Source organism: Equus przewalskii, chromosome 10 (genome assembly GCF_037783145.1).
Source record: "Equus przewalskii isolate Varuska chromosome 10, EquPr2, whole genome shotgun sequence".
In the NCBI taxonomy this organism is placed as follows: Eukaryota; Metazoa; Chordata; class Mammalia; order Perissodactyla; family Equidae; genus Equus; species Equus przewalskii.
This window is the reverse complement of record NC_091840.1, coordinates 33887722-33902494: the sequence shown is the minus strand read 5'-3', so window position 1 is coordinate 33902494 and position 14773 is coordinate 33887722. Positions and strand designations below refer to the sequence as shown.

Below are 14773 nucleotides of genomic sequence, written 5' to 3'. Positions count from 1 at the left end.
GCCAATAGTCATCACGACCAAAGCAAATTTCTCCCACCCACTCCCAATTTTAAAATCCCATAGGAAATAGGAACTTTGTTATTCTCAGAGATCAACTGTTAGTTTGAAGATACCTTATAACCTGACCCTTAGAAACCCACTCATCCCTTACTTAATACAGCTGCATATTTATATACAGCTCATCCCCACAGTATCTGCCCGCCCTCTTGCCAGCCAGCCCACAACTATAAACTGTGTGACACTCAAATTTATCTACCTCAAAAGAATAAAGGGCTGAGTCAACCCTGTCTGGATTCGAAAAGCACAAGGCACTGCAATACTGGCTGCATAACAATGTTGCAATCCTGCAGATTACTCCAGGATGGAGAGGGTGTGTCCTAGAGGACTGAGGCAGTTTCACAGCCAGCAGGACCACAAACACAGCCTCCAACATGGCTCAGAGAGCCTCCTCCAAAAAAGGTAACTTCATCCCTAAGGCTCTTAAATGCAGCTTCTGTGTTAGAAAAGGCCTGAAATTAAACAATGGAATGCAGTTTGGTAATTAAGGTAGAAAAACATTGAAGTGTTTTCTATTCAATTAATGTGTAGGATAAACTGATTTATTTTTACCCAATACTGTCATCTCACAAAAGGATGTGTATATTTTTAATTTGAAGCAGATGCCATCTTAAGAAATAGGAGGGTAGGTCCCATCCTGGCCATAGAATCAATCCACAGCTGATGTGTGCAGGTTTATCACCTCCCTAACTGCACCTTGGGAACTGGAAAGTCTAAAAAAAAGAGATGATTTCTGATACTTTCCATTGTTCCACACATAAAGTTTCACTGGAAAACCACACTCACCCAAAGCCAAGGCAGACAGCTTACCAATTCAAGGAAAGAAAGCCCCAGTGAGAATGGTTCTGTTAGGAACTGGCGTGAAGAGCGTTCCACCCAAGGCCTGGGGGCAAAGGAATGATGTGACCTCCAATAACTGCCCAGTCCCAAAGCTGCTTCTCCCCCTTGAAGTCCTGAATGACTGACTGGCTCCAGAACAATTTATTCAATCATTTGGCTGCCCACAATGGGAACAGGGCTTTGCTTTTAATTACATAAATTATTACCTGAATCGATGCAAAAACAAAAATTCCACTTACCAGGCTGTGTCTTCCATAAATATTCCCTCTCTTTCCAACTGCATAAATAATTCTCCTCCTGTAAAGAAAATAAAAAGAGATTGGAAATAAAACAATCTTTTTCTAACTGATTTCCAATAAGAGGGTTTGTGGTTTCCTTTAACCATAGTTAAAAAACATCAGCCCCTTAAAAATAAAAACAGATCCTAAAAATTATAGGCTTAAAACTAAGTCCCCAGGATTCTATTTTTAGCAGTGCTCTTATTCTTACGTAAAATACATGAGTTTTGGAATTCCAAATATTTTGAAGTCTATAAACTTCAAAATATTTATAGATTCCAAACCTGAAGTAAAAATGTTAGTATATAATTAAACCACCCTTGCAAATTAGTGAATACCCATATTCCATATTTTCAGCACTCTTAAACTGGATGAACCTGGCAGCAGTGTGATAAAAAGCATGCCATGATTTGAGTATCAAAATAAATAATGACAATAAAAAGTTATATTCCACTGAATAATCTCAGAATCCATGAGTCCACAATAATGTAAATCAATGAACAGATAAAAACATTTTAAAATGGGAGAAAAGACAAAGTTCTTTGTTACAGTAGAATGCCAAATAATAAATGAAGGAGGCATGATGCAATAAGAAAAAGCACTTGGCAACCATAATAGATAATTGTTTCAGGCAAGAATCAATGGATGCTAAAACTGTACGTGAAAGTTTGATGAGATGAGATACTTTGAGATTATTTAAATATCTCCTCAAGATACTTACTATAAAGGGAAAACTTCAGCAGGGAAATAACTGGCAGACACCACCTTATACATGTGATCAAAGTTAACATCAACAGTAATGGGATAAAGATAAAAATGTCATGTACCTCCTGATCCGATACACAGAGAAGGACACAATGTCACTTTGATGGTCCTCCCAAAAATGCATAACCTGAATCTAATCCTGAGGAAATACCATACAAGCCCAAATTGATGCTTTCTACAAATAACTGGTCCATACTCTTCAAAAATGTCAAGGTCATGAAAGACAAAGAAAGACTGAGGAACTGTTCCAGACTAAAGAAAACTAAGGAGAGATATTATGCTATCAATGTTAATTTCCTATTTTTGATAATCTTAGTATAGTTATATAAGATACTGTTGTTGGTTTTAGAAAATATACACTGAAGTATTTGGAGGTAAAGGGAAATCATGTATGCAACATTCTCATGAAACAGTTTAGAAAAAATTACATACCTGTATTCATGTGTGTATATACAAATATATACACACATACATATATATACATGTGTGTATATACAAATATCTACACACATACATATATATACATAGAGAGGGAGAGAAAGAGAAGGAAGAAACAAAACAATTGTGGTAAGATGACAACACTTAGGGGATCTAGGCAAAGGATATGTGGGGATTCTTTGAAGTATTCTTGCAACTTTTTTGTGTAAATCTGAAATTATGTCAAAATAAAGTTACAAGAAAGAAATGGCAACAGTCACAAAAAACTTACTAAACTCTGCAGCTTTCTGTTCCATGTTACAGGCTATTGTGAAATCTCTGTTTTTCAGAAAACTCAAGTGTGTCTGCTGGAAATAGATATCTGAAATCTACAAATGATATCAGGAGCAACAAGTTCCCAAGAGGTGGTAAGCCCTAGAAAATCTGGATGACTTCCAATGTAAACTGCATAATCTACCAGTAAGGCTACATTAAACCAAAAAAACTCTTCTGTTTAAAGACACAATTCCAAATATCTTAAATATTCTAAGTTTTCCATGTCAGTTTAGAAAGAAACACATTAATGGTTTATTTACAGTACCTTACCCAAGTGGAGTCAATGTGATGGCTCTGTAGCAATTGGGTGTTATTTTGTTAAGTAATTGATTACAAAGGGGTTAAGATAAAATTTTACAGATGAGGTAAAAACTTAAAACCTTTAAAGTTTCCTTCATATTTGTCTGCAAAAAGAAACATTTGGTCACATCTGAATTCCTTATGTCAATGTGTTTGTCAATTTTAAGAACTATTTGACCACATTGGGAAAAAGCATTTTTCCACTGGAAAATAATCTTTTGACCCAGCTTCTGGAGCAAATGCAAATAATTACACCAAACTGTGTGTACTGACCGCTGAGATACTCAAGGATGAGGTAGAGTTTTCCACCAGTCTGAAAGGCATAAATTAAATCCACAATGAAGGGATGCTTTACTTCCTCCAGAATATTCCGTTCTGCTTTTGTATGAGCTGTATCTTTAGCATTTCTTACTATCATTGCCTAAAGGAAAAGAGATGATCTATAAGAACAAAATAGTAGACATTTTTATTCTACAGTAAAAGGAAAATCTATCTTGTGCTTTTGTTTTTTGCCAATATTAAACTATTCATCACAGCTCCCATGAGAGTTTGAGATAGGGTAATGGAAGGCATTGACTTCTTATATATATCTGCACTGTTCGGATTTTTTGCAGTGGACATGTAAATAAAACCCTAGAGATACTTTTTTTTAACATAAACAGATCAAATTTATTCATATATTCATTAACTGTTGAATGTCTACTATGTTCCAAACTCTGTAACAAGAAAGCAGAACTAACAGGTCTCTGGCCCATAGGAGGCTAAAGTCTCAGGCAAGAGATAAATCAACCAAGGTAAGCTATATGGGTGAACAGGGGAACTGCACCTGACTCGGCAAGAAGAATTCCTGGAGGTGATGATACCTAAGCCGTATCATCAAAAGTTATTAAGATGAAATGCGGAGGCTAAAAAAAGGGCATTCCCAGTGCAAAAGGGGCCTGACAGAACAGGACATGTCTAGGGACTCTGTAAATAGTTGAGTATAGTTAGAAGTGGTTAGAGATTAGGCTGGAGATGTAGCTGGAGACCAGGAAATGGAAGGCCTACACATCTAGGCAAAAGTGTTTGAATCTTATCTTAGAGGCAGAGGAGAAATGTTGATGTAAGGGAAATGAAGAACTCTTGGCTTTAAGAAGGACAGTTCTAATAGTAGTGCAGAATTTTAGGGAAGAAATGAGACCAGTTAGGAGGCTAGTACAGTAAACTAAGCAAGAAGTAAGACCTGTAACTAAGAAAATCAGGGTGGAAATAGAGAAAGGGAAAAGGTCCATTATTAAGCACTTGCTGACTAACTAGATATGAGATGAAATGATACCATAGTTTCTGCTTAAGTAATAGGATAAAGAATGATGTCATTCAATAACAGGGAATGGAAATAAAGAAAAAAGTTTTGGGAAAATGATGCATTGTTTTGGACACGTTAAGTCTAAGTGCTAGGACTAAGTTTTGGCACACTTCCAGTAACAAAAAAAGCATATACACAAGGTTATCAGTTGCAATATTCGTTGTAAAAGTGAAACAATAGAAACAACCTAAATGCCCATGCACAGGATATTGGCCGAAAACCTATGGACTATCTACCCAATATGTAAGAAAGCTATAAAAAGAATGAGGAACATCTCTATGAAAGCAAGATGCAAAAGAGCATACACGGCACAGCAGTATACAGAGTATGCTACTTTTTGTGTAAGAAAGGGGAACTAAGAATATAAATGTATCTGCTTATATACGCAATAACGAACACAACCAAGATAAACCAAAAGCTAATGACAGTGGAAAGGCAGGAGAGGGAATGGGACTTTTGAGTACAGCTTCTCAGTAAAAGTTCAAGGGTTTTATCATTCATTTTTTTCTTACCTAAACATCATTACTGTGACTATAAAATGGAGATTTTGAATTCTGAACCATGTTAATGTTTTATACATTCCAAAAATAAAATTCAGTCAACAAGATTGGGGGAGGAAAATAAAACTGAATACAACAGAAAAACATAAATTTAATTGAATATTACATTGATAATTTTACCACAGAAGGAGAAAAAAGATATTTAAATAACTTGATACTGCACACAGTCAGTGGTATATACATAACAAAAATTGCAGAGAAATCTTAAACCACACTTGGTAGGTTTGTAGCTGCCAGTAGTATTGGTATTATAATTCTCAAGCTATTATGCATATATTGTACAACTGAGCAAATGAGTAAATTTATTGATGTTGTCACCTGGCTCCTCACTGTGGAAAAATCATGATGCAAATATGGACTGAGGGAAGAAGCAGCCTATGGAATTAGACTGGAATTAGGGATATCAACATGAAGCCATGATTTAAAGCAAAAACTTCCTAGTGCTGTCTACTGAAGGAGCCAGAAACAATGACAGTTTAGTAGCTATCAACCCAGATCTTGGTTTCTCTACCAAAAGAAACCAGGTTTCCTTGGAGAAACAGCTGCTTCTAGGCCAGGGTCAGGGAAAGAGCAGGGTAAACCTGGAGTACTCACTGTACCAGAAAGTAAGGAACTACTCAAAAACTGACACTGATATGCTAAAGGACACAGACACCATCCTAATAGAGCTCTCTCTAGCAAAATTTGGGACAATTTGAGGAGCAAAACAAAAAATGAAAGAAATGGATAACACATTGAAAAAAAAAAACATCCATACTGACTCCTTTTAAAAATTAAATTGAAAAAAGTAAGTACGGGGACTGGTCCGATGGCATAGTGGTTAAGTTTGCATGCTCTGTTTCAGCAGCCTGGGGTTTGCAGGTTTGGATCCCAGGCACAGACCTACACACTGCTCATCAGCCCATGCTGTGGTGGCATCTCACATAAAAAATAGAGGAAGACTGGCACAGATGTTAGCTCATGAACAATCTTCCTCACCAAAAAAAAAAAGTAAGTAAGTATGAAAAGCTCTTCTTTACAGAAGAATAACAACTAATATAGAAAAAAATGATAAAAATAGAAAAGTTTCCATTTTATAACCACCATAGTAACATTTGACTTGGACAAGAAACAATAGATGATAAAACTACTGGGTAAAAGATTATTAGGACAGAATATTCTCACAGTCTCTATCATTCCATAGATACTTATTAATTACAAAGGGAAAAATGTATCTGTACAATGGAAAGTCTGAAGGACACCACCTTAATCAAGTGATAAAACTCAATCTCACCAAATAATGGGACAGACTGACATAATGTGCTTCCTGAGCCCAGGCAGTGAGGAGACAATACTCCTGCAAAATACTGCTGCAAAAAGTATTTAACCTAAATTTACAATTTAAATGTTTTCAGGAGGAAACAATGAAATATATCTAAATTAACAGATACCCTGCAAAACACCAGGCCTGGAGACTTCAAAAAATGTCAATGTCAAGAAAGACAAAAAATGGGTGGGGATTGGCTTTAGAGTAAAGGAACACAGGGACAGAACAACTCAATGCAATGTGTGATCCCTGATTTAATCCTGGATATTAAAAACAAAACAGCTTTAAAGCATATTATTGACACAATTGGGGAAGTCTGAGAACAGACAATGTATTAGAAAACAGTATCGTATATCAATTGGTTATGTGTGAAAATGCCCTATTCTTAACAGATACCATAATAAAGAATTTAAGGGTGAAGTGCTATGATGTCTACAACTAACTTTCAAATGGTACAGCAAAAAAATAAAATAAAAAATTTGAATATACATACATTTATACATATGGGGAGAGAGAGACAGGTGGGATGGAAAGAGGGAGGGGCAGACAAAGAAAACACGGCAAACAACAATTGGTGATCACTGCACTATTCTTGAAACTCTTTGTGAAAAATTTCAAAGATATATTACTTTTTAACTGCTCAGGAGATTTAAATTTTTTAAATTAAGTAATTTTGAGAAAGTCTGAGAAGCAAGGGACTAAGAGATAAGATAAAAATTAGTAAAGTAGAATCATAGAAGTCGAAGGAGCAGAGTTTCAAAATGCTTGGTTAATAGCTTCAATGCAACAGAGAGGTAAACTAAAGATGAATTAAGTAAAGACCATTGGATTCAGCAATTAGGAGACTGGTGGTAACCTAGGGGACAAGAGTTTCAATGACAAGAGTCAAGTCAAAATATAGTGAGTAAAAAAAGAATAAAATATGACTTCTCAAGAAATTCAGCTATGAAAAGCAAAGAGGGTAGACACTATAGGGAAACCTCAAGTGAAGGATCTGTTTTGCTAAATATGGCAAAGACATGAATATATTTAAATAAAGAAGTCAGGACAGAGGATGGAAACACAGAGAGAAGTGAGAGAGAAAAGACCCTGAATAGGCAGAAAAGGATGGGATCCAAAACATAAAGAGAAGGCTTAGCCCTGGAAAGGAGGAGGAAGACATCTCCCACTATGACTGGAGAGAAGGAAGTAAAGACAGGTAAAAACGAAGATTAACATGGTATTGAGGGTAGGGATTAGAACAGGAAGTCAAAGGGAATCACATGTGACAGCCTCAGACAGGAAGAGAGGCAATCTGCTGACAGGAGTAGAGGGATTGACAGTAAAGGCTCTGACAGTTGTAGAGAATGGAAGGAGTTGTCTAGGGAAATGTAGAAAAATGATTGGTGAGAAGTGATTTGGGGACTATTAAATTGCCCAGCAGCAATGTACATGTTTGTGTGATTTCTGCCAGTAATGCTCAGTAGCTGAAATACAGATAAAGGAGCATTAACAACTAAATTAAGATTAGGACTTTCCTGAACATAAGGTCAATGGGGCTAGCAAGTGACTGAAGTGGCAGATCACGTTAATTAGACTGGATTCATTATAAAGTGAAATAAGAACAGGGCTAAGAACTTGGGGGAAAAACAGAAAGATCAAAGAAACAAAGAGCTTAGGGTCAAAGACCAGGCATTGTGGGAATAAAGAAGTGAGAAAGTTATTGTTCTAGTATAGCCCAAAATGTCAGAGGTGGAGGATACAGCCCTGGGGGCTGGTGAAGTGGAATGGAGGTGAAAGCTGATGGAGTTGAGATAATCAATGAATTAGAAGGCTAGGCTACTGATTGTTTACTTAATACAATTTAATATCCAGTATAACAAGACTTGGAAGTGGGGGGAAAAAGATGGATAAAAGGAAAGAAAGGTTTAAACCCCAAAGTAGAAAGGGTTTTGACACAGGTAGAAGAGTAACTGTAAGAATAAGTTTGTCAGTTCTTCCCTTGAATATACAATAAGCAGAGTGACAGGCAGAGACTACATTTGTCTCAAATGCTGAATCCTAGTATCTAGCATGCCTGGCACATTGCAGGTTCTCAATTGGTTCAATAAAAGAATGAAAGACGTATGACCAATCTGTGAGCCACAAGCGTTTGGCCAAAGGCTCTAAAATTTATAGTATGGGCTGAACTAGTGCCATGAGCAATAGTATTTTGCTTCCAGAGTACATTTTTATTGCAACTGGTAGGATAGAGAGATAGCTGTTGGAAATAGTCTTTCCTCAATATTCCACCATGAGCAAATACCCAAATGATACCATTCCTGTAAGAAGTAAACAATCCCAGGAGAACTGATAAATCCAGACAGACTGTCCAGATACAAACAACTCGTTTAAGACATGAGGACACCTGAGGCCAGCCCTGTGGTGTAGTGGTTAAGTTTGGCATGCTCCACTTTGGCAGCCTGGGTTCACGAGTTCAGATCCCAGGTGCAGACCTACACCACTCATCAGCCATGCTGTGGCGGCAACCCACATATAAAGTGGAGGAAGACTGGCACAGATGTTAGCTCAGGGTTAATCTTCCTCAACAAAAAACAAAAAAAGATAAGGGGACACCTGATTCTACTGATTTCATCTTCAAGGCTGAAAAGAAGTTTATTCTTACCACACTCAGGTCAAGAGGGTTGGTACTCTCTGCTTCCAGAAAAATAAAATCAGAAGGAAGAAACTCAAAGGGAGTATACAATCATCTTACCTAGGGATTTAAAAACTAAAACCCTGGACTTAACCCTAGCAACCTCTTCACCTTCATAATTTTACTGTGAGCTTGTTTTCAGGGACAGGAAGGAAAAGAATGAGGCAGTATCTGATTCTCTAGAGAGGCTTAGGAGAAAGAAAAACCCTGAGAGTGGGAAAGAGTGGTAACTAAGCAAAAGGAGAGGCAAGCAAGTTAGATCTTAGATACCTGGGCCCAAAAAGGAGGCCTGACATTTAGCAGTAATTAAGTCTATGGGTTTTCCAATAAACTGCGCCCACCAATCATCAGCGAAAAAAACCCCAACACCCGCTTCTTTTCATTGATGATACCTGTGCCAGAAATGTCCTTTACTCAAGATTTAATTATGGTCAGCTCTGATAATCAGGCATGAATAAGCAACATATCAAAAGGAATGGATTACTCTAAAAATCTTCACCACTAATTCTTTCAACATTTCTAGAACAAATATTATTATATTGTCTCCAATTCTACACTGAACATGTCTTGCAGATAAAAAAATCATTAATCTCAAATGATTCCAATGGGAGAGTCAGATAGTAGTTTAATCCCTAACTTAATGACACAGAAACTGATGTTTAGAATACCTAAATTGCTTCTTTAAGACAATCACCAATAAAGTTGTGGTCACAGAATTTTTTCCTTAGCTTTTAAATTAAGAAGTCATTTGTACTGATTAAGTGAAAATCAGGAAGAAGGTAAGGACCAAAGTATTACAAACCCTATAATTTTTTAAAAAGTCATTTTGAGGGCTGTTCCTGTGGCCTAGTGGTTAAGTTCAGCAAGCACACTCCACTTCAGTGGCCTGGGTTCAGGTCCGAGGTGCAGACCTACAACACTCGTTGGCAGCCATGCTATGGAAGCAACCCACATACAAAATAGAGGAAGATGCTAGCTCAGGGCAAATCTTCCTCAAGCAAAAAGAGGAAGATTGGCAAGAGATGCTAGCTCAGGGCAAATCTTCCTCAGCAAAAAAAAAAAAAAAAGTCACTTTGATTAACTTGTAACATAGTTTTCTACTGAGACTTGTTTTAAGATAGTGGGATCTTGGGCCGGCCCAGTGGCACAGCAGTTAAGTTCACATGTTCCACTTCGACAGCCCAGGGTTCACCAGTTCAGACCCTGAGCGCAGACATGGCATTGCTTGGCAAGCCATGCTGTGGTAGGCATCCCACATATAAACTACAGGAAGATGGGCACGGACGTTAGTTCAGGTCCAGTCTTCCTCAGCAAAAAGAGGTGGATTAGCAGCAGATGTTAGCTCAGGGCTAATCTTCCTCAGACACACAAAAGAAGACAGTGGGATCTTTTAAGATTGAAACTAAAAGAACAAGATACCAAACACACATAATTCCTCTTCAATAAAACTAGGAAACACATGTAACTCTACCCCTCAGAAGGTGAAGACAGGGGCTGGCCCGGTGGCGCAGCAGTTAAGTGTGCACACTGCGCTTCTCGGTGGCCCAGGTTCCTGGTGTGGATCCCGGGTGCAGACATGGCAGCGCTCATCAAGCTATGCTGTGGTAGGCATCCCACATATAAAGTGGAGGAAGACGGGCACGGATGTTAGCTCAAGGCCAGTCTTCCTCAGAAAAAGAGGAAGACTGGCAGCAGATATTAGCTCAGGGCTCATCTTCCTCAAAAAAAACAAACAAAAAAAAAGAAGGTGAAGACAGAGCACAGATAAAGCAATGGTATATGACTTAGAGAGTAGTATGATCAAATCTAAATGCCTACAAAGACGAATAACTCAAAAGAAGTTGAGTCTATCCATAGAACCCAAACAGGTTCAAAAATTGGAGGCAAAAAATAAAAAAAAGAAAGAAAGGAAAAAAATTAGAGTCATTAGGAACTGCAGAAGGCAGAAGGTGGAGGACTAAATATAGAGAGATTATCTGAAAGTCTGTATAAGGAACAAAATAGACCAACAAGGTTCCCATCCCCACGCTAACCAGCCAGGAAACTACTGCCTGAAGAGGTGTACTCTCCAAAAAAAGAAGTGAAGAATCAGATACAGTCTGCATGTTGAAAGGTGAGATCTCCATGTCCTTTCTCTCAACCAGCTCCAGAATGCTTTTTCTAGGCAAAGGAGTAGTGGATCTTTCTCAACACTAACTGATCCATACCAGAAAAAAGACCTACAGACACTGATATTTGGATGTTCTCAGTCAACTGCCAGCTAACCACGTGACAGCCCTACAGAGAAGCCTACACACATAGAACTTCTGATTAGCTTTTCAGAGTTTCACTCCTAAATATAAAAATCAATGCAGGATACTAGACATCTAAAGAAGGCCTTAGATATGGAAGAAAGAGACAAAATCAAAGTCAAGGAAAATAGGAACTTAGAAAAGAGACAATTCATGGAACAAAAGAATATTTCAAAGAATTATAATTAAAACTCCCAGAAAGATGAGAAGATACTGTACTCATAAAATGGGTTGCTTTAAAAAGAAAAAGTAACAGAAAGAGCTCTGGGAAACCACAAATATAACAGCTAAAAAAAAAATCAGTAAACAGATTAGAAAATATAGTTCTACAAAATTTTCAGAAAGTGAAAAAGACAAAAAAATGGACAAATGGAGGAGAGGGGCAGAGCAAAATGGCGGGGTGAGCTGACCCGGGACTCTCTCCTGTCCAAACTACAACAAAGGATTGGAATAACTGAATTTCAGCCAATAATCCTAATGCCAGACCATCAGAAAACTACAGAAACAAGAAGACGGAGGATGGAGAAGCTGCAGCAGGCCTCGGAGGAGCTGGAACAGGGTAAGAGAGAACTTCGCTCCCTCCCCTAGAGACTGGGATCACTGCGGTGGGTGAGGGAAGGAGTGGGGGAGGGGCCACGCGACTGGGGGATCACCCAGGACTCCGGCCACCAGTGCAGTGGAAACCTGCTGATGGGGAAAAGCTTCCATGTGTGGGGACCCCATCAAGCCAGGGCCCCGGGAGACCAGAGAACGAGAGCTGATCTGAATCCAGATGGGCATGCGAGAGAAAGAGTCCCTCCTCCCCCAACCAGCACTGGACGCCATCTTGCCTGAAGGTGGAGAGCTCAGAACACGCGGATCTCGACCCCTATCTAGTGATGACAGGCTGTAACTGGAACTGAATACTACCATCATGCGCAGAAACCGCTCCTCTACCATCCAGCAATTTATAATAGGTGCAGACCAGAAGGAAAACAATAAAAACACAGAATTAAGTCCTGAGGACTTAGAAATATGTAAACTAAGTGAAAATGAGTTCAGAGCAGCTATCATCAAAAAACTCAATGAGGTAGAGGGAAAGATAGAGAAACAAGTCAATGAGTTCTGGAGTTACTTCACAAAAGAGATTGAAACTATAAAGAAGAATCAAACAGAAATACTAGAGATTAAAAATACAATGGACCAGATAAAACAGAATATGGATTCCCTGAATGCCCATGTAGACACCATAGAGGAGCAAATTAGCATAATCGAAGATAGACAGGCTGAATGGCACCAGACAGAGGAAGAAAGAGAACTAAGGATTAAATAGAATGAGAAAAATATCAGAGAAATAGCAGACTCAATGAGGAGAACGAATTTAAGAATCATGGGAATTCCTGAGAATGTGGAAAAGGAAAATGGAGCAGAAAGTGTGCTTAATGAAATTATAGAAGAGAACTTCCCAAATCTAGGGATTGAGGGAGAAATGTGTGTGGAGGAAGCTTTCAGATCTCCTAGATTTGTCAATGTAAAAAGACCTACTGCAAGGCATATAGTAGTAAAAATGGCAAAAACGAAAGACAAAGAAAGAATACTCAGGGCAGCAAGACAGAAGAAAATAACCTACAAAGGAACTCCTATCAGACTTTCAGTGGATTTCTCTACAGAAACCTTACAAGCTAGGAGAGGATGGAGTGACATATTCAAAACTTTAAAAGATAAAAATCTTCAGCCAAGAATACTCTATCCAGAAAAATATCCTTCAGATATGAGGGAGAAATTAAATCTTTTCCAGACAGACAAAAGTTAAGGGAATATGTAACCAAAAGTCCTCCACTACAAGAAATCCTCAAGAAGGCTCTCATATCTGAAAAAAGAAAAACAGGGAGAAAGGGGTCACAAACCACAGAGTAGGGAGACAGATAGATAGAACCAGAATAGGACAGCAAATATTCAACTACAGCATTAGGATAAAGGTAAGGAAACCAACAAAGTAAAGACGACCTTATCACTCTAACTACAAACTCATAACACGAGTTGGAATAAGAGATGAAAATAATAATTTAGGAGGGGAAGAGCAAAGGGACTAAATCAGTCGAGGCCAAGTAAGTAACAGACCACCAGGCAATAGACTTTTAACAGACATATTATATACGAGACTCTAAATACAAATTTCAGGGTAGCCACTAAACTAAAAAAACAGAACAGAGCCACAAAACATAAACAAGGAAAAATCTAAGAAACCCAGCATAAGAAATTGCAGAAGTCAATGGGTAGGCTAACACACAAAGGACAAGAAACAAAGGTAATGCAGGAAAACCAGACAACAAGCAACAGAATGACAGCATTAAGCCCACATGTATCAATAATCACCCTCAATGTAAACAGATTGAACTCGCCAATAAAAAGACACAGAGTGGCAAAATGGATTAAAGAACAAGATCCAACAATTTGTTGCCTCCAGGAAACACACCTCAGCCCCAAGGACAAACACAGGCTCAGAGTGAAGGGGTGGAAGACAATACTTCAAGCTAATAGCAAGCAAAAGAAAGCAGGTGTTGCAGTACTTATATCAGACAAAACGGATTTCAAAATAAGGCAGGTAAAGAGAGACACAGAGGGACAATATATAATGATCAAAGGGACACTTCATCAAGAAGAAACAACGCTTATAAATATCTATGCACCCAACACAGGAGCACCAAGATTCATAAAGCAACTATTAACAGACCTGAAGGAAGATGTTGAAAACAACACAATAATAGTAGGGGACCTCAACACCCCACTCACATCAATGGACAGATCATCCAGACAGAAAATCAACAAGGAAATAGTGGAGCTAAATGAAAAACTAAAACAATTGGACTTAATAGACATATATAGATCACTTCATCCCAAAACAGCAGAATACATGTTCTTCTAAGTGCGCATGGAACATTCTCAAGGATAGACCATATGTTGGGAAACAAGGCAAGCCTCTACAAATTAAAAACAATTGAAATAATAACAAGCATCTTTTCCGATCATAATGCTATAAGGCTAGAAATTAATTACAAGAAAAAAGCTGAGAAAGGCACAAGGATGTGGAGACTAAACAATACGCTACTGAACAAGCACTGGATCATTGAAGAAATTAAAGAAAAAATCAAAAAATACCTGGAGACAAATGAAAATGATAACATGCCATACCAACTCACATGGGATACAGCAAAAGCTGTATTAAGAGGAAAATTCATCGCAATACAGACACATCTTAACAAACGAAAAATACCAAATAAGCAATCTTAGACTACACCTAACCAAATTAGAGAAAGAAGAACAAACAAAGCCCAAAGTCAGCAGAAGTAGAGAAACAATAAAAATCAGAGCAGAAATAAATGCTATGGAAACAAAAAAGGCTGTAGAAAGGATCAATGAAACAAGAGCTGGTTCTTTGAGAAGATAAATAAAATTGACAAACCCCTAGCAAGACTTACAAAGAAAAAAAGGGAGAAAGCTCAAATAAACAAAATCAGAAATGAAAGAGGAGAAATAACAACAGACTCTGCAGAAATACAACGGATTATAAGAAAATACTACGAAAAATTATATGCCAACAAAATGGATAACCTAGAGGAAATGG

At 38.0% G+C, this 14773-nt stretch overlaps 1 protein-coding gene across 10 annotated transcripts in view; it reads right to left on the bottom strand.

Annotated features, from left to right (window-relative positions):
- The window catches only part of RPS6KB1 (ribosomal protein S6 kinase B1), a 45032-nt gene that overhangs the window by 13798 nt on the left and 16461 nt on the right, over positions 1–14773 (bottom strand). For 6 of the 10 annotated variants that reach the window (XR_011523444.1, XR_011523446.1, XR_011523447.1 and 3 more), the window contains exons 5-7: positions 3267–3414; positions 1137–1194; positions 257–509 (exon numbers count right to left, since the gene is read on the bottom strand). Coding sequence is in view for 3 of the 10 variants with exons in the window: in XM_008541294.2 (XP_008539516.1) it covers positions 1137–1194; positions 3267–3414 (206 nt within the window). In the remaining 7 variants the exon portion in view is untranslated. The remainder of the gene's footprint in view (positions 1–256; positions 510–1136; positions 1195–3266; positions 3415–14773) is intronic. The other 4 variants (XR_548255.2, XM_008541294.2, XM_008541317.2 and 1 more) reach the window with 1 other exon arrangement.